Source organism: Hippocampus guttulatus, chromosome 3, assembly GCF_054856545.1.
Source record: "Hippocampus guttulatus isolate MCC_2025c chromosome 3, RoL_Hgut_1.0, whole genome shotgun sequence".
Classification (NCBI taxonomy): Eukaryota; Metazoa; Chordata; class Actinopteri; order Syngnathiformes; family Syngnathidae; genus Hippocampus; species Hippocampus guttulatus.
Window position 1 is genome coordinate 5450001 of NC_141263.1, and position 20791 is coordinate 5470791.

Below are 20791 nucleotides of genomic sequence, written 5' to 3' on the forward strand. Positions count from 1 at the left end.
GCTCATTTTGGAAGCCGGCAGTGTTGTACAAGTCCCGGTGCCCACAAAGTGCAATGATTATTTTGTCTGTCATTGCGTCATGAGAATAGCTCAACTCACATTCGGTATGACCGCAGTACATTTCATTGAGCAAAAATTTACTGCTACTGTTCTGTTTACAACGGAGCTACGATCCATCTGTGATTGGCTGAATGTGCATTGCCACGTAACTTAAGTGATGAAAGCTATTTTTTAATTAAAGAGATATTCAAATTAAAGAAATAAGGCACATACTGCATTTTGTTCTTTTTTTTTTTTTTTACGTAAATAAAATAATTTTTGGACTTATACAGATGATATTACAGTACCGGTACTTTGTGATTGGATGTTCGAGGGCGTGGAGGCCTCCCAGCGCATCAGCTTTGGTCTCGCAAGGCACCCAACAAGGCTAAAAATTGATTAGCTTTCAGGCTCACATCTACATCTAGTGCTATGTTTGCTGTGATGTCTTATTTTGCGGATCCGATCTTTGACGGGATTGATAGAGCGTGCAAATTATGACATTACACTCGCTAAGCGATGATACATAAAATGCAAAAGATTGACTCATTTAATTCAGTGCAAAGTCTCATGAAAACAGAAGGGTAGTTTATCGATACACCGACAGGTATGTCCAGTCATTCATTCATCTTCCGAACCGCTTTATCCTCACTAGGGTCGCGGGGGGTGCTGGAGTCTATCCCAGCTGTCTTCGGGCAGTAGGCGGGGGACACCCTGAACCGGTTGCCAGCCAATCGCAGGGCACACAGAGACGAACAACCATCCGGGACACCAAGGGACAATTTAGAGTGTTCAATCAGCCTGCCATGCATGTTTTTGGAATGTGAGAGAAAACCAAAGTACCCGGAGAAAACCCACGCAAGCATGGGGAGAACGTGCAAACTCCACACAGGAAGGCCGGAGCCGGAATTGAACCTGGTACCTCTGCACTGTGAAGTCGATGTGCTAACCACTCGAACACACGCTAACCACCGGATCGCCTATGACCAGTCCTAAACAGAAAATATCGACACGTGCATTTACCACACTGACTATTAGGCATCAGGTCAGGTCCCTACTCCAACGATGTGACATACTATATAATTCAACCACCAATATTATGCCAATACGGGCGGCCCGGTGGCCCAATGATTTGCGCGTTGACCTCACAATGCAGAGATTGTGGGTTCGATCCCAGTTCCGGCGTTCCTGTGTGGAGTTTTCATGTTCTCCTGCATGGGTTTTCTCTGGGTACTCCAGTTTCCTCCCACATTCCAAAAACATACATAGCAGGCTGATTGAACACTCCAAATTGTCCCGAGGTGTGAGTGTGAGTGCGGGTGGTTGTTCGTCTGTGTGTGCCCTGCGATTGGCTGGCAACTGGTTCAGGGTGTCCCCCGCCTACTGCCCGAAGACAGCTGGGATAGGCTCTAGCACCCCCACGACCCTTGTGAGGATAAAGCGGTTCAGAAAATGACCGGATGGATATTATGCCAAGACACTTAGAGCATCATTTGTGAGGTGTATTATCATAATTGTCAGTGTAACCAATGTTATATTGCGCATTCTGTGGATTTCCCTCATCGTGTTTGACCATATGTGAATGTTAACTGAAGAAGCTTGGACCCTGACTTCACCCTTTTGTTGTTAGCAACCAATCCATAACGTTGTCGCCTCTTTAATTTACCCCTCATGGTGTCTTGGATTGACACTTGACACATGAAACTTGCTTGACTTTTGCCAGAGTATTTAAATTCATAACAAAAGTATCTTAGTCAAGATGGTGTCTTATGTTTTGAGAAGAATGTCGAAGATTGAAACATGAAAAGTTCATTACCCTAAAAACTGCCGCAACAAAAAGCAATGTGAACGTTGTTGCAGCAAAGTCAAATGTCTTCACGGCGCTACATGGCAGTGCAAACCCCAGCTAAAAAAAAGTGCCCCTCCCCCTAAAAAAAAGCCAATTTGCTGCTGACATGCTGTGCTTGTTGCCACAAAAACACGACTTATTAAAAGCAGTTCACATTTGAAGCATTTTTATTTGATCTTTTTTTTGATAACCCCAATTTAATAATAATTGCTTGATTAAAAAAAAAAAAAAAGTCCAGCAGGACTAAGTTTAACTGGTACCATGAGGTAGGATGATGCAATATGCACGCAGGTTCACTTCTTATTGACCTCTCTTGAACATCTTGTAGAGATCCCAGTCCTCTGAGGTTGTCATACATTTGAAAACAAAACAATAAAGTCTTCAATTTCACAGGCCAAAGTTGAAGAAAAATGTATTCTGAACTTGTGAGCGTCTCTCTCGAGACCCTTTGATCTCTTCCTTCTGCCATGTTTGTATCCAGCCTTCTTTGAACGGGAGAGCGTACTTGGCTCACTTATGTACATTGATCGCTGTTTGCTACCAGGGAAAATAGTTCTATTCCCGGCCTGTTACAAGGTTCAGTCAGATAAGTTTTTACTGCTTTGGCCTCGTGTGTGGGTTTCCTTCTCAGCACATTATTGTTATGGTTAAGGATGGCTCGTATGGGTTTTTTGTTGTTGTTGTTGTTTTTTTTTTTTTAATATTTCCAAACCTGCTGAACTTTAGTCCATTTTTTTTGAACGACACTTTAACTTTATTTTTTATTGTGATTCAGATGTGGATGGGTCAAGGTTATTATAGTGCATGAAAATGAAAAAAACAACACTAAAATTGAAACATTTTTTGTGAATGAAATGAAATATCAATGAAATTGCTTTTAGAAAAAACTTACATTGATAAAAGTAACTAGGACTAATTATACCTATCGTGAAAATGTCCTTTGCTTTCCTGTGTGTCAATTAATATCAGACATGGGCTTTCAGGGTTCATTTTAAATGTACAAATGTATTTATTTGCTTTATTGCTGTGCATCCAAAAGAAGGAAGGTCAAACAGTTTGAGAATTGGAGTCTACTTCATTTCATTACGCAATACTTTGTGATCTTGTTTTTAATCTTGTACTTGGCAAATGGACCGAATGCTGAAAACCCCCCTCTAAAACTAAGACTAAAACTAATTTAACTAAACTAAAATCAAGATTTTTTTTTGAAAAAATAAATCCTATCTAATAACATCTACAAGACTTACTCTAAAAATGAATTAAAACGAACTGAAAAAAAAACTCCAAGATAAAAACTAACTATAATGAAAAATCCCATACTGTTTATAACTCTGGTATGGGTGTGATTACGGATGGGAAATAATTTGATGTATAGTGCAATAAACACCTAATCAATAGCGATAGAATTTGCACTCAATATACTATCAATGAAAAAAGATAAATCTTCTTGCCCAAAATCAAATGGAATGGACCTTAACTCAACGGCCACCCTTCTTGCGACAAACAGTTTCTTACCCTATTTAAATTATCCAGCCACGGGTTAAGGATTATTTTTTTACCCCCCAAAGGAATTGTCATGAAAACATTTAGTCTAAGAACACGTTCAGGTTGCGTCTCCAGGACTGCAGATGACTCTTGGTGCTCTGTCTCAGTCCAAGTGGCTGTAAAAAGATAATCTTATAATCCCTGAGGTATGACGGTGTACCAACTTTGTTCTCTGTGTCATGGAAGAAGCAAGTGAAGTGAAGCAAAACAAAGCAAAGGGAAACGAACGTCATTGAGCAAGAGTTTGAGTCGAGACGCCCAAGCAGCAGCAAAAAAAACCCAACAACGTGATTTTGAATCTCTTATTTCAGACATCTATTCGGGATTAAACGGCGTATGGTGATCAGTTTGTGTGATCAGAAATGAAAGGGCGCGATCGGCATATGCCGATCACGTACTTTTCCGCAGAAATCAGCTGATCGCGATCGGTGGCAGATCAGTTGGAGGAACAGTATTTGATTTATCTCGCTCAGATGGCACCTCGAAGTTCACCTTTCAAAGGTCCTCCGATGGGAGCAGCTGCTGCAGCACAAAGAGCTGCCATTAGCACTCAAAGAAGCTCATTTCATGAATGCATGCAGAGTTGGGCCACAGAGCGCTCGATTGTTATTGCTTCATTCATAGTCGCCACACATTCCGGGGTCAGAGTTGACCAAGGGCTCTCAGACTGAACATCTGTTAAAGGTTGTGTCAGTCTATTCAGTGGCATGCTCCTTATAATGATCAGACCCTCCACCCGGCCATCCCGAAATGCCGCTTGTGTCTTTGCTCCATTTCAAGTGTGTGGGGGGGGGGAATCAAGGGTTAAGAACAGCCCTAGAATTGGAAGACATACTGCTTTCGAACTTGGTGGGTGAGCTGCCTCATTTAAAAGCCGTCGCCTCTCGGTCACCGTGCAGAAACACCGAAGGAATTTCAGTCACTTGTTGGATCTATAGATTGAAAATCAACATTTTGTGTCATGAAAATGAATGTTTCTTTTTTTTTAGTCCACGGAAAGTACCATGATGCAGATTTTTTTTTTTGGTCTGGCTGCTATTCATTCATAGGATAAAAATAGTCGAGGATGAAAATGAGTTTCATTGAAAAAGCAAACATTTGATGGCCTGTCTCATCGATTGGGATAACGGATCTTAAATGAACACATTTTGAGGCCTACTCTACTAAATCTTTGCGTGTGCAAGAATACAATACAATACAATACAATACATGCTGATTTATATAGCGCTTTCACAACAGCGGCAGCTGTAACAAAGCGCTTCACAAAACAGTTAACATAAAGTAAAGTAATAAACACAACATATAACATAAAACACGGAATAGTCCCAAATTGATGGCTGATGCCAACTGACGTGGGAGCCGCTATAATTGTCCAAAACCAGGATTGTGTCTGCCAAAATGCTCAAACTTGCTCCACAGTTCATTTTGCACGTTCTCAAAGCATCCAATTTGTTCCCCTTATGAATGCCGGTGATGTTTTGGAAGTGTGGTTTTTTTCGATGAATGTGTGAAGCAAGATCTTCTGATCATGTATTTAAATTGGCAGACAAAATGTTTCAGTAGACTTCTGACTTGATTTTTTTTGCTGTTCATGATGTGTTACAACAATGAAAATGAATGAGCCCGGCCCAGAAATCCATGCAAATCGAAAGCATGACAATACATCTTCTTTTAATCTGTTGATTGAGTTTTTACAGAAAATAACAGTGCCTCAATAAGTCTAAGAGTAGATTCGGTGTAACCAAACAGACAAAGAATCATACAGTCATACATACCTCCCTGCCCCCGCCCTTCAACCCCGGCCGGCACCTACTCCAAAACAAACCAGTACAGGTAAGAGTAAAATTTCATGTATGGCAAAATATATACCAATACGTATGTATCTCTCTTTCTCTCTCTCATTAGATAGATATGATATTTCGCATTGTTAACCAAAGACAAGAATGGAGTAGCCGTGATTTTACATTGAATGAGTTTCACAGATCAGCTTGTGTACTGTATTTGTGATCAATGAACGATCCTTTGTTTCCCAAATTTGGATCTTTTTGATCACTTTGTCTCATCAGTCAATCTTCTTTTTTTTTTTAATCAGAATGACTTTTGGGCAAATTACAATGATAATCCTTATAGTATTGTGTATCATATGAAAACACGAAAACTCAATGATTGATTTCTTAAATGCTAAAATAAAAATGAGGAAAGTAACCAATGTAAACAACCAGTAATTGCAGTGTTTACCATTGCCTACGTTTAAGTGTAATCGGGTGTCATTTGCGTCGGGTGTTTCCCTCTCCCACCCTTGTCATGTGTGCAACAAATGTCAGTTAAAATAAACAACTCGTCTCGCATTGATTAAAGCCACTTCCCTCTCCTTGGCCTGGAGCTATGCACTAATGTGCTGCTATAGGCTTAATGAGAGCAGGAGGAGGCAGGCTGACCCCTCTCACCTCTTGAAGGGCCCCTGCAGTTAGGGGGGCAATCAGTCAGTGTCTGCCACTGCTGTCTTTTCATGTTCGACCAAACAGAAAGTCAAACCTAGGAAAAAGGTCGGCTTTACGATGAACGCGTGTCAACGTGGATACTATTTGGACCAAATGTCTTCATTGGAATCATTTTGCTGTCACGTTTCAAGTTTTGAAGGTCTAGTAGATGGATGAACCACTTGGAGCAAAATACAATCAGCCATCCTGCCGATTGTTGACATCCGTGTGGGCTTTTGTGGCGTCTGCACGATTCTACTTTGTTTTGTCACATATTTTCACAATTTACATGGTTGAGTCATAAATGTCCCAAAAAAAATGCCAACACACCCTCTGTAACCCTTTGAATGCCAAACTAGGGCCCGATGATGCCATGCCCCTCGATGGAAAGGTACACACAGAGCAAAAAAAAAAAATCAGCACAAAAAGATTATGATAACAGTTCATCCATCTATAACCTCGCAGACTCGCTGTTCAGCACCCGCAGATTCACATATCTTGTTCTGCTTTTTTTTTAATTTCCTTTTTCAAATTGTAAAAATATTTTATGGGATTTTTTTCCCCCTTCCCCCCATTTTGCGTGGACATTTTTGCCCCCCCCCCCCCCCCCCCCCTTCACACCAATTATGCACATATTTTTGCTATTTGAAGGCCGGCCTGGTCTCTATCTCCCGCAAATAGTGGTAGGGAGGGGAGGAGGGAGGCTCCGAGACACTGTACGTAGTAGTTCCATCTGAATCTGTATCACATATAAAATGCATATTAGAAAGACAATAAAATGGATTCGATATCTGATTAAGTGATATTCTGTTTCTGAACTGAACTTTTCCGAGAGATAAGAATAATATCCATACAGAATGAGATTCAATGGCACCCTTCCATGACATTTTAATATGGTGGATACAATTAAAACACACGTAAAGCATCATTCATTTGGAGTCTTGCTTTCGGACACCTGCGCAGTGCAAGCCAGCAAGTGAGCCCAATTCAGATTTCTTCACCGACATCTGGCTCATGAGTTGATAAACGCTCACGTATGGCCACCGGCTCCCAGAGTTTGTTGACAGCAGATCATGACAAAGTGCGCTGCTACCCTACAAAGGAGGCGCTGTACTCATTATATGTTTATTTTTCGTTAATCAATGGCTTCCATTCGTGTTACTGTAGAGCATTTGGAATATTGTTCTACAGAATCTTCCGGCAGAAGGCATAAAGGCCTGCGTTGACTTGTCAGCAGACAGATTTGTTGTTCTATGTGATGGTTAAATTACTCCAGACGCTTTTAAGATTGCAGGAAATAATGAATCACATATATTGTGGCAAAGATCTCCAGCACGGATTCCAAAGCAGACATTTGCTGCGTCTCTATTCAGTGATGTGAAACTTCGACAGTGGTGATTTGTACCTTACTGTTGTTTTGGTTAATGTGACCTTCTTCCTCTGATATGAATTCCCATGCTAGTCTAAGATAGGAGCTAAAGGGAGGGCCGGCTCAGCCAACTGTGTGAGCGAGATGTGTATCGTTTAATTGGACAGGCCAACCACTGACCTGGGATAGAGCCAAAAACAAAAGCGTTGGGGTTGCACCGTGTTTATGGCGCAAGGAGAGACAAGAGTCTGAGTGATGGACAAGTGAAAAAAAAAATAAAATAAAAAGCATGTGGTGAAAGGAGAAGATCAAATGGCCGGCTTTCCAGACGTATGACATCTTACACTTTGTCCAAAGAGTGTGATCATGACATGGCAAAGAGGAGACACTGTGTCTGACAGCAGAGCGTTGCCAGGAAGTGTGTAAAAGGGGGACGGGGGGGCTGGTCTTTCCAGGATCACTGTATTACTTCTCAGAAAATACACTTGTCTTTTGATTAGTCACAGGGAGGCGTGTTTGCCCGCCGGTAAAGTGCAGTTTAACTAGGCCACTGAACAGAGCTAAAACACGACCAACGTGAGTGGCGGTCTTATCTGGAAGCACCTCAAGTGTCTTACTGTGCTCGTTACACCACGTCTGCATTGTGACGCACATATGACCAGAAGGAATGTTAAAACGGAACATTCGGTAGGATGCAAAATGTTTTCATGGATTAAGTACGGTGGTTAGCATGGATATCTAGATGTCCAGAAACGATGGGAGAATGTTACTTGGACATGGGCAAAGTTGTTGGTACCCTCCTGGGGCTGCTTTGCGCATTGGATATTGCCATCTCTAGACTATCAAGTCATGTGTCAGAAGCTCTCAGATGCAGTTCATGGGCCCTCCAAGCAGATAATGACCCAGAACGCACAGCTTAAAACAGAAAAACAAAAAAAATGAAAATAAGAGTGGCTAAGAACAAAACTTCGGAGTGGAATGGACCATTCCAAAGTGCCCTGATCAAAAGCCTATTGAACATCTGAGGAAAACATGCAGTCTGAAAAGACGCCTTTCAAACCGACGACGGGTGCACAAGTATCATTGAGAGTGAAAATATTTGGTTGCAAGGATTGCCTCCAAAGGTTGTGCAACAAATTATTCAAAGGGACATATTATGAAAAATTGACTTTGTAAATTCCTAGTGTACAAATACTTGGGTCACTGGAGCTCTTACCCAGCCAACGAGTGGGAATTTACATAGCCAGTTGTTTGAGGTGACAAGTTGCAAGAGCTCAACAGCTAATTTGTGCATCATGTCCCTCATCTGAAGACCTCTGAGGCCAAAAGCTGATTTGAACCTCAATTCTTGGTCTTCTGTGAATCGCTTCTCTGTTGCACCTTCACCTCTGTATTTATCTAACATTTGTTCACGTACACCGTTTGTGTCTCTTTGTGTCTGTAGGAAGCTGACTCCGTGCGAGGCCCTAACCTTTGTCCTGCTGCTCGTCGCTCCCGCCTGTCTGTCGTCTCTGCAGAGCGTAAGTCAGAGAGACAAGTCGCTGCACGGCAACATCTGACAAGCTTCTGCTCAGTTTAAGTGCCTCTAAGGGGCCGATTATATCATGACGTCAGCCTGCAAACACAGTATAGTATTGGTTTTTTTTTTCCTAAAACCTAAGAGGAGCAGAAAATCTAAACAAAAACCCTTTTGATGTCATACCACAATGCGTGAGCTTAAATGGCAAAAGAAGCCTCTTTTTGTGATCCATCCAGACATTTTCTACCACTCATCCTCTTCAGTAGCCTGGTTTACGTGGAGCCTTATATTCCGATATGAACGAAACTGAATGTCGAACCGGAATGAATGCTCAATATAAACACCAGAATTAAAAGACAGAATCCAAATGGAATTTTGTTCATATGGACAGGAGTGGTACTTTGTTTTTCTTAGCAATCCGAACATGCGTAATGTAAATAGTTCAGTCGGAGTAGTCGGGCTGCATCCGCTCTGCGCATGCTCTGCCTTGACATAAATCGGAGTGATGTCTTTGTTTACGCACTTGGAAATGGCAGCGTCATATCCGGGCTTGTCTGGTCTGCGATGGGGAGAACTTGTTTCAAATGACTTGTAACTTGTTTTTAAATCAAGCTTTCGCTTCACTAAAAGTGTTAAAAGAATCCCGAATACCTTTCTAAATTGACAAATGAATGGAAAAATCACATGAGGTTTACATCGATCATGCATTGACGTGTGCCTATTTTGTTTTTTGTTGTCCTCGTCTCCTCTCTTATATTTTTTCTTTTCATCTGCGAAAACGGGGCACTGTAAAAGATGAGCCGGCAGACTCCCGTTCTGTATCCTCCTGTTGGTCCTATTTTTTTCGGTTTCTGGAACAGGTTGTGTCTGTTCCGTTCCTCTGCAGCGGGTGGTACAATGGCAAGAAAGCTATTATTCCGATTCTGATTCTAATGTTGTGGCACATGTAAACGGCAGATCGAAATAGATCATGTCACATGTAAAACAGGTGACCGGTGATCTTCATTCAAAATGATTTCAATCAAAATGACAGAAAAGTCTCCATGGAAACACGGCTCCTGTCGCAGGAAATCTGCAGCCTGTCCCAGCTCAGCAAACGGGTCACCTGATTGGTTGCCACTTAACCACAGAGCACAGAGAGACAGAAAACAGTCCACGCTCACATTCCCTAAGGGATGAATCGATCACATGCTGGCTGTGTGCCACTGCATTATTTCATTGCCATGTGAAATATTCACAATTTTGTCTGCGTATTCCCATCACACCCATTTCGCAAGGAAACCCAGTGACGGGGGTTGAAGTTGTTTCTTGCTCCAACTTTTGGATTGTCCTTCACCCCATCCTTTTCCATCCATACTGACAAGTGGCCGCTGAGATGAAGGGGTGTCAAAGAGTGTCATCAGCAGGTTGTAACCTGCAACAAGGATACAGAGAGCCACAGAAAAGCATAAAAATAACCTCTTTGAAAATTTATATCCCTCGTTATTGTGAGTGGTGGATATCTCCTTCACATAAACCACCATAGACCATGCCGCTACTTTTTCCTTGCCCTTACATTTTCCAATGTTTGACAAACTTAAATGCTGCCATTTCTGTAATTTGTGCTCTCGGGTTCCACGGGGGGAAAATCCAGCTCATTTTGATAATGAACTCAACTAATCACAGCCCATCCATCACATTCCGATATGAGCAGGTCCCTGAGCTCTTTCAGTCTCCTAATTAGGTTGTTTTTGTAAGATGTTTGTATCCTGACAGTTTGAGGCGCCTTGTGGTGAGCTTTCGGTATGCATTGCACCCCGCTGTTCCTCATTGCCTATGGCAGGGGTGTCCAAACTTTTTCGTTTGAGGGCTGAATACAGAAAAATGGAAGGGTGAAAGGACCACTTTAAAATCTGTCAACTTTTTGCAACGCGCTAAATTCAGTCAAGCAAGCAATTCTATCTTGTTTGTATTGTCGAGTTAGTTTCATTAGCTTTCTGCTTAAGGAGTTAGGGTAAATAGTTGAGGATTTTTCCAAGTTTTGGGGGTGGCCAATAGTGGTCCCTCTCACAGAGTAGATCCAGCTGTGCACTAAATAGCAGCCAAATCCCATCTCCACATTCAGAACCATAAAAAGAACAAACTGTAGCAAAGTGACCATTTTTCAAACAAGTACTTAAGGATCGTTAATGTGATGTCTTCATAAATCACGCCATAGAGCACAAAGTGGAAGAAACTATTTTTGCCTCTAAAATTTAGTTATTTTTATTCACTGCAGTTTGGAAGATAAATTGAGTTATTATTTTCATCACAAAATGTATAGTTGTATCGTTGAATATAGGGATCTACACACATTTATTACTTGTCATTGCACCTAGATTTTCTAACACCCTCCTTACTCACTCCTCCCACCTTCACCTTTTTTAACTAACCTCGCGGCCAATGTCTTTTTTAGTGTTTTTTTTGGTTTTGTTTTATTTCTGGTTATGTCATGGACCGATGAAAAATGGAAGGTGGGCCGCAAATGGCCCCGGGCCATAGGTTGGACACCTCCTTGCCTATGGTGCCGAGGTCTTCAAGGCCTGAACAGTTTGCAGTTTCATCTCTGCCCATCAGGAAGTAGTATGCAATCTTGTTGCGGGTTGGCAAGACCATAAACCATAAATGACACGAGTGGAGGGTTATTGCACCATTTACACACTAAACAACTTAGTATCTTCAAATTAGTGCAATTAATTAAGATTGCTTTGGTAAACAAATGATATCATTTTTTTTTGTGCACATTTGCAGAGCCACTCTGGATGTATCCTTATAGGTGGAACGACTGATAAGTATTTACACAGTGGGCCCTTCAAAGTCAACTATACAATAATTGATCCGGGGAATGCTGGCTGACCTTCTACATGAGAGGCAAGCTGTCTTTGTATAGCTTTCTGTTACCACGGGAACACATGCTGGCCGGACGGATGGGGTTGCCTTCAAGCACAGGTCTCAAACTCAAAGCCCAAGGGCCAGATCTGGCCCACGGCATCATTTGATGTGGCCCGTGAAAGCAAATCAAACATTTCAACTTTCATGATGCTTGCTATAATCTGTACCAACATTTCAAATTTGCACATGTAATAAATAACAGAAATATTGTAAACATTTTCTTGTTACCAAACCTTTATTTCAGTAACTTAGGCAATAGTTGAATAAACCATTAATCTTGACTTCTTTATGTGGTTTCACAGTCCTAATGGCCCTCCAAGGGAAACCGTAACTATAATGTAGCCCGTGTTAAAAATGAGTTTGACATCCCTGCCCTAAAGAATAAATGTGACTCATTTAAGGTGGACATTCTATTCTTCTACATATATATAAGTAACGAGCAGCCAGAAATTGTTCCCACTGCCATTTAGTGGTTCTCATGTTGTCACATATTGTCCCAGGATCCTATGATGGCAGCACAGTCACTTTTTAGCGCCCATGTTGAATGAATTTTGATTGGTAGTTTGATGACACGAGTCAGTGATGCAGCATGCAGAATGGAGTCACACATGACTATGTTCATTTGTTTTTTAAATTGTCCACCTAATTTGCTGGCGGTATCCTACATAGCCAGTTAGTTGCGCGGTGCTGTGTAATTGTACATTCCTATTTATTTACCTCAGGTTTCATTAATTCAAGTGTGAAAAATATGCATCTGGTCCTCAAGGGCTCCTCGCCAGCCTGTTTTAGATGTCTGATTCAGATGATCAGGACAGGATTGTTATCAGGCTTTGCAGAAGTTCCAAATTGTCCATAGGTATGAATGTGAGTGTGAAGGCTTTACATGCGCCTTTTAATCGGCTGGCGATCGTTCGAGGGGGTACAAGGGGTGCAGCTACTCATTTGGCTGCCCATGAGGAATCCCCAGTCAATGAAGCCTCCACATCCATGGAGCGCACTGAAAAAAGTACCGGTAGTATTTTTCATCTGCATAACTTTTCTGACTTTTATCGCTTAAGGGTACTAGTTACTTAACCGTTTTTATGTTCCCCTTCCCCCTGTCCAGTGAATAATAATCATCCCCAAAGATTTTGAGTATTGATTTCTGTCATCAAGTTAAAAATGTGAATTTGAGAAAATTCTCCTACTTCCTGAGCTCAATAAAATCCTTAAAGTCTTTCTTGACGTTTGTTATCTAACAAGTGAATCGCCTCACCGCTTTTGATGTACCGTATTCTCCGCACTATAAGGCGCACCTAAAAGCATTCCATTTTCTCAAAAGCCGACAGTGTGCCTTATAATCCGATGCACCTTATAAATGGATCAATATTCTGATTTCTTGGACGTAGTTATTTTAAATGTTCTGTAAAGTGCTTTGTTTTAGCTGCAACGGTTGTGATAGCTCTTTATAAATAAAGCAGTATTATATTGTGTTACCTTTAGCGTAACTCCATCTAGTGGATGCATAACACAACAGCAGCCACACTTGTAGTTTCATTCAATTAGTTTTGATTTTATTGTAGTTTCATTCTGCGCATGATAATGCGATGCGCCCTATCTATGAAAACAGTTTTAAAATAGGCCATTCATTGAATGTGTGCCTTATACTCCGAAGCGCCTATATAGTGCGGAAAATACCGTAATTGATAATTACATGAGTTGGCATTCAGTGTAGTTACCCGTTTCGACTGCATTAATGTTTACTTACAACTTCTCTTCTTCATTCTCCTTGGCTGACAGTATGTAAGCATGTGACCCTTGTTGTTGCTTTTTGTTCTGCCGATTCATCACCTTGAAACCTTTTGTAGTCTTTGAAAACGGTTTGCTTTCTTCTTGCCGTCTTCTCTTTTCCGCTCTACTAGCTTAACGCTTCATTTCACAGCCGCACCAACAAGTTTAAATTCCTGCCAACTTCCTGAATCAAGTTGTTCAATTGATGAAAACCATTAACTCATTCACTCCCAAAGATGTTTTTAAACGTCTTTTCAGACTTGGTCCAGAATTGGCTGGTACTGAATGAGTTAATCATTTTTCATGAGACGTTCGTTGAATTCCAAATTGTGCTAACCGAGAGCATTGCACTTCGGAAGATCCACTATACTGATTTGGATCATTTTTGTACATCATCGTATTATTTATCATTTTTCATTCTCAGCTGAAGCTTCTCCCAGGTGCCGACATGTACACCCACACTGGAATCCTATCTGCTTGCAGACATGAAGCATGATGTGATCTTGTGTCAGATTGTACCGGACTCACGTCTCTGTTTCACCGTCTCCTGTGAATTTACTGTAGGTCATGTCGTAAACGTGACAGTAATTTCATCTGTAATGGCTTTTCCAACTGTTATCAACATTCATTTGACTGGCAGTAACGTTAATGAGGGCAACCTCAGGTGACCCTGCCACGAAGAATGATGGAGAGTCACCACACAGATCACTCTCAATTTGTGTGTATGCCGAGGACGTTTGTGTTGGCGTTTCTCGTATTAGATGTTGATGTGGAGTATTGGTGTTGACACTTTGGTTTTTGCTTAATGTGTTGTCCTGTTAAGGTGATTAAAAAAAATAAATTAACAGGTGGTGATTGGCCTGGAAACATAGAAATGTTCTGCTTGGAGTCTGTAGCAAGTCTATAGGGTCCATCAGATTAACTGTGGTTTAAAAGAGGTTGAAGTATGGTATGTAATGTTAAAGCATCTCTGGGAAATGAGCTCATGTCAATGCAATGTTGTGATGGAAACATGACTCTGTGTGTGTGTGCGTGTGTGTGTGTGTGTGTGTGTGTATGTGTGTGTGTGTGTGTGTGTGTGTGCGTGCGTGCGTGCGTGCATGCGTGCGTGTGTGTGTGGGTGGGTGTGGGTGTGGGCGTGCGTGCGTGCGTGCGTGTGTGTGTGTGTGTGTGTAGAAACTGTCAGATTCTATTTTATGATTCACAAAGTCAAATAACTTCAGTGAGCTGTAGTTGGCCTTTTTTTCCACTGTAACTTCATAACAAACTGTGGCAATTCCAGGCTATATTTTTGATCAAAAACAGACAATCTGGTCATTGTCAACAAACTTTTTATTTGTAAAAACTTTAGTCAAACTGTGATGCTAAACTTTGTTTTAACACAGTCTTGATAGGAGCATAAGTAGAGGAGTGGTACTATATTACAGAGTATAGTACTCTGACTTCACGGCTCAATTTAAATGGTAAAAAACAAAATCCATTCTGTTAACTTGATTAACTTAAAACTTGGTACGTTTTTTCAAAGTTAGTGACAAAAGTATTCAAGATGGCGCCGTACCTGGCAGCCGTCTGCATGAGCTCAGCTTTTTGTTGTTGTTGTATTATCATATGGTGTCGGACCCTTTGTGGACCCATTGTGCTTTTTGCGCCTGTAATGGGCAGCATTGTTCGAAGACCCGTTTTGTTCAGTGTTGGTGTCGGCGCCGCTGGACTGTCTGCGTTGGTGCAGCTGGATGGCTGGTGGAGCTGAAGATGACGAGAAAGGAGTGTCGGTGTGGAGCGCAGATGCATATTTGGAACTGAGAGTCGGCGCTTGGAATTGAAGCGGATTTCAATGTGACAGAAGTCAATCTAATATCTGTTTTCCTCCATGGACGTTACAGTTTCTTGTTAACTTTCAAACTTAGCTTGTAGCAGACAAGTGAGCATGACATTTCTGACCCACTAGTGAAAGGACTTTGATTGTTGTTTGATGTTTTCCCCTGTGCCTGCGTTGGTTTTCTCCGGGTACTCCGGTTTCCTACCATATTCCAAAAACATTCATGGCAGGCTGATTGGACACTCTAAATTGTCCCTAGGTGTGAATGTGAGTGCGGATGGTTATTCATCTGCGATTGGCTGGCAACCGGTTCAGAGCGACCCCTGCCTACTGCCCGAAGACAGCTGGGATAGGCTCCAGCACCGCCCTACGACCCTAGTGAGGATAAAGCAGCTCGGAAAATGAATGAATGAATGAATGAAAATAAATAAATACATTTTATATATATATATATATATATATATATATATATATATATATATATATATAGATAGATATAGATATAGTGCATAAAGATATTTAAAAGTGAGGAGCGAGATTTTGTATATCATGCAGGACTTGGTTGGGAGCCAGTGGATGAGTGTGAGATTGATGCGCTGCCATGGCCTTGTGTGGCTGTGCAGGTACCAGAGCTTTGCTGGATTGCCCGAAAAGTAATCTGTTACAGTCATCCAGGCAAGATGTAAAAATGCATGGTTGACCGTCTTGTGAACGAGAACTGAAGAGTGACAGAAGAAAGACTGGAGAAAATCTTCATGTTCAATGTTCAAAGAATTGTTCATCATAATGTTCATGATTTTGGTTTTGGCTTGCATCATACGAAGAGTTCATTTTCTGTCTCAAGGTAACCAAACTATTAGACACAGCTTTTATTACACATTATGGTCCGACACCACTGCAAATTAAAAACACTCTACTAAACATAGCGTTAAATTAATACAGTCAAACCTCGGTTTTCGTCCATAATCCGTTCCAGAAGGCTGTTCGAAAACCGAAATTGTTTGAAAACCGAAACCACGCTCTTTTTAAAAAAAAAAAGTTTATTGAACACGTCTGCTCACAATGGAAAGCGACACGAGGAAGCGTCACTTCCTCGTGTAAGAAAGGCGAGAGGAGTCAAATTGTGCATTCAAATGCGCTCAGTTTGTTCAAGAACTGAAATTTGTTCGTCATCCGAGGCATAAAAAACTCGAAATTTTTGGTCGAAAACCGAATTGGTCGAGAACCGAGACGTTTGAAACCCGAGGTTTGACTGTACCTAAGTCCACAGTGTCCAACAAAGCTAACATCAGTTGGCAGAATATTTGACATCCAGTATCTCTTTGTGTTGGATTTCATGATGTTGTTGCATATACATTCATCTTAATGGGAACATCTGGTATCATTTGCTTCATCTTTTGAACAGTGATGAATACATGAAATACACTTCTACTTGCACATATTATTCACACGTTTTCAGCTCGCACATCCTTGTGGGCCCATACACCGCAGCTGACGCTGACACACAGCTGTTGAGTGTGTGTGCGAAGGAAGAGTTAAGTGGGTGTGAGTCAGCTCTTGAATGAGAAACTGGTGGGAACATTGCAGTTTCACTCCACCTCCAGGGTACAAACTCTGGAATGTGTTTGAGGAGCACCTCTGAGATTTCTTTAATCACTTTTATTGTTTGGTTGCGATGGTCCTTATCCAACAAGCTAACAAGGTTGTGCATTTTCTGCGTGGTTTCCAGGGAGTGCAATTCTTTGCGAGAGGAATCATAAACAACTCTCCAAACACCCCCCCCCCCCCCGTTTTGTTTTGTTCTCACACACACACACACACACACACGCACACACACACATTCTCACACACATTCAAACACGCAAAAACATACTGTATCTGTCAGGGTCTGTTGAAAATGCTGAAAATGCTGGCTGAAAAAAATCACACAAAATGTCACGATGCACAAACCCTAAGTGAGCATTCGTCAAGTCTTTATAAAGCAGTCCGTGCAAATATATTAATTACCGTTGAGTATACAGTACACCTTCCATCCATCCAGGGATGTGCAGTCAGTGAAGGCAAGGGAGGCAGTGCCGCGCTGCTGCCCACTAAGACCTTTCCCCTGTAAATGAAGAATAGAAAAAAAACATGGTTGCATTCAATTAAGCTCTATTTTAGATCTATGCTCCATGCTTTACATGGATTTTTTTCAATATAACAATTTCAATGAGACATTATTAAAATAGGGGAATCTTCCTATTTCCTGTCAATAGAATCACCAGTCATCGCTCCCTTCGTGCTTCCAGCAAGCACACATCAATAGCGGCAGGCAGTTTTGGTGTGTGACATGGTTCCTCATTACATCTCTCTCTCTCTCTCTATCTCTCTCTCTCTCTCTCTCTCTCTCTCTCTCTCTCTCACACACACACACACACACACACACACACACACAGACACACGCTGTAGTCACTCTTACAGCTTGAAAAGTGACTCAAAGTGCACACTGGACCTCGGAACTGCTGCCAAAATGTGGCAGTGTTGTGCTATATCTGCGCATTGCGTGGAAGAAGCCCATACATATCTATGTCACTTAAATGTCTCCTATTATTCCATATCGATGGATAGCATTCCATTTTGAGCTGCAGTTAAGTACTGGTCTACCTACCACTGCCAACTACTGCAGCAATCAGAATGAAAAAAAAAACACTTATGTCACCTGGAATATGGAATTTGTTTATTTAAAATTACACATCGTGAAAACAACTTAATACCATGCATGGACAGTATATTTTGCAAACCCCTACATACAAAGTATGTATAAGGAGTAGATATTAAGTTAAGCTTTCAAAACCACTTGAGGAAACCTCGGTTGTGTGTGGATGTGCAGACTTTGCCACCGCCTTGAACCGGGAGTCCCCAGGGATCTTTTCCGTTCACTTCTACTGAGGTCATAGTGTTTGGCTCCAGTAAATGTATCATAACTCGTCCAATTCTTTACCAATTTTGACACAGATGGATTTGTCAGTAACATCAGACATCCAGTTATTATACCAGACACCAAGGTAATTTTATAATTGGGGCTTTCATAACATTAAATATAAAGGGAAGCCCAAATGTTTTTGTATCTAAAAATGAGAGATCTGGGGAAAAAAAAGCACCAATGTATTAATTAGTGACATTTCATCTGTCACGGTTGTGAACAGAGCAAACACACACTGTGCGGGGAGCAACATAGCATAATAATAATAATAATACATCACATTTGCAAGCGCCTTTCATAACACTCAAGGACACTGTACAACCAAGAGCAATAGTAAAACACAGATAAAATAATAGACAAAGAAAGAAAGATTTAAGGCATAAACTTTATAGCTACTGTATGTCTGTCCACAGTGATGCTGCTGATGTTTTTTTGCCCTAAACCAGGATGACAACGTGGCCACAGCTGCCCCACAGTCCGTGTTACTTTCTGTGTTGGTATTCAAGACTCCACTTTTATTTTCTCTCTCAGGCTCAGGCTTCTTGGGCTTCTGCGTGGGATCCTTATAGTGAAGGCTTGCTGGGCCGTCCTGCACGAACTCGACGCCAGCTGCACTTTAGGAACGAATGGGCAAGCTGGAGCGGCTGGTCCGTGTGCTCACGAACCTGTGGGACCGGTGCTGCTGTGCGTACACGAACCTGCATCACCAGGTTAGGGACATCTTACAATATATTGGGCTTTGGGGGAGGGGGGGTATGCATTGATTGCTTTGGGAGAATTGGACAAGTTGTTATCCTTTAACGCCATTTCATTCCCCGTGCATACATTTTAAATCGCCAAGCTTTCATCAGACATTGATGAGTTGACTCCGTTCCGAATGACACGTTTCTTAGAACCCTGAAACCTCTTTACACAGAAATCCTGCAAAGTTGCCACGTCAGAGCTGGAACAGAAGGTCTGACGTTTATCGGCCTTTTGTCTTTTAAAACAAAGCTCATCAATGCGGGATATTGTCGCATATTTGTGTCCTTTCACCTTGTGTCCAGAGTGACTTTTTATACAGCAGTAATTGCCTTCAACGCAACAAATGAGAGAAGTGAGTACTGTATGAGGTGTTCCCCATTCAACCCTGGTTATTTTGGAGATGGTGTCCCACCAGGACAGTCCCGCCAAACATAGAAAATTGTTGGGTCAACTTTGTGCCCCTGTTGGCCAGAGTTACTGGGGAACACACTCGTTCAACATGCTTCTCACCTTAACTGTCAAGCCCTTGCAAAAGACAGGTTTTTGGTTTCCTGATCATATATAAAACAGAAAAAGAAAAATCCTGGCTTTTACAAGGGCTTGACACCAAAAATGAGTACCGACTGTTCGGTACTCATCGGTGTCAATTAGAAGACACGGATCAATGTTCTTCACACGGTTTGACCTTCTTATGATGGGTCTATACTTAACCTTCACATTAAATGTATATATTTTTTGGATCAAACATATAAAACGAATTTCTGGGAAACTGATACATTTCAGTTTGTTGTCTCCAAGTGAACACATACTTCATTTTGTCGCATTTATGTCTTTGTGTTTGTCAGAAACCCACTGGACGGACCCTGTGGAGGTGATCCCAGACAATACAAGATCTGCAACACCAAGGTCGTTCAGCATGAAGGTTTCCACACTGTACAAGATTGCCACGCAATTTTCAATGCAAATATTTTCAGACAAAGGCTGATGTTTGTTCTTGAAGTTGAGCATGTAGGCGTGTTTGGGGATAATGTTGCGGCTGAGACCTTTCAGGGTGTGAACTGGAATTTCACGAGCATACTAACCTTTGTCTTCACTGCTCGGCTATGAGCTCTTCGAGTTTCATGTGGCCGTGCTGCAGTCGGGTGTCGGAGTTGCAACCGCGTTGGAGTTGCGAGTGGGTGTGTTTGGACAGGCAATCGCCACACAGCTCATACTTGCATGTAGACGGTCTCACAGATGAGTTGAAGCTTGTTTCAGGATGAGAGTGAGTGCATGTTGCACTTTGCACTTTGTGATTCAGATCAAGCCTCCGGTGCAGCAAATAGCCGCAGTTCCCAAACATGTTTTCTGCGCTCTGATGGGCACACCCATCTGGGCAGCTTCATTCTAGGTGTCATTTAGCTCCCTGAGGCTTCATTTGCACATTCATTTAATTTTAGGGTTGGGATTACAATTTGCCATGATTGGAAATGAATGTCATATTCAGCATTACAGAGTACTGTAGTCTATATCCCTAATGCCGATGCATTGTGTGTAGGAGTGTCCTCCTGGCTCACAAGAGTTCCGAGAGATGCAGTGTGCCGCTTTCAATGAGAAACAGTTGGTGACAGGAAACTCCTTCAGATGGACGACCTTTCAAGGAGGTCAGTGAGACAACACACATCACTTCATATTACTTGCATTAGATGTGATCTTATAGACAGCCATAAGTCTTATAAAATAATTTAAGGTAAAAGCATCCTTTACTGCTGACGTACTCACATCTGCAAATGTCATGTCACGACT

The 20791-nt window shown here is 41.7% G+C and overlaps 1 protein-coding gene across 2 annotated transcripts in view; it reads left to right on the forward strand.

Moving 5' to 3' along the window:
• The window catches only part of adamtsl5 (ADAMTS like 5), a 40349-nt gene that overhangs the window by 5153 nt on the left and 14405 nt on the right, over positions 1-20791 (forward strand). For both annotated transcript variants that reach the window (XM_086107229.1, XM_086107230.1), the window contains exons 2-5: positions 8727-8802; positions 18794-18972; positions 19852-19912; positions 20544-20649. In XM_086107229.1, the coding sequence (XP_085963355.1) occupies positions 8727-8802; positions 18794-18972; positions 19852-19912; positions 20544-20649 (422 nt within the window). The remainder of the gene's footprint in view (positions 1-8726; positions 8803-18793; positions 18973-19851; positions 19913-20543; positions 20650-20791) is intronic.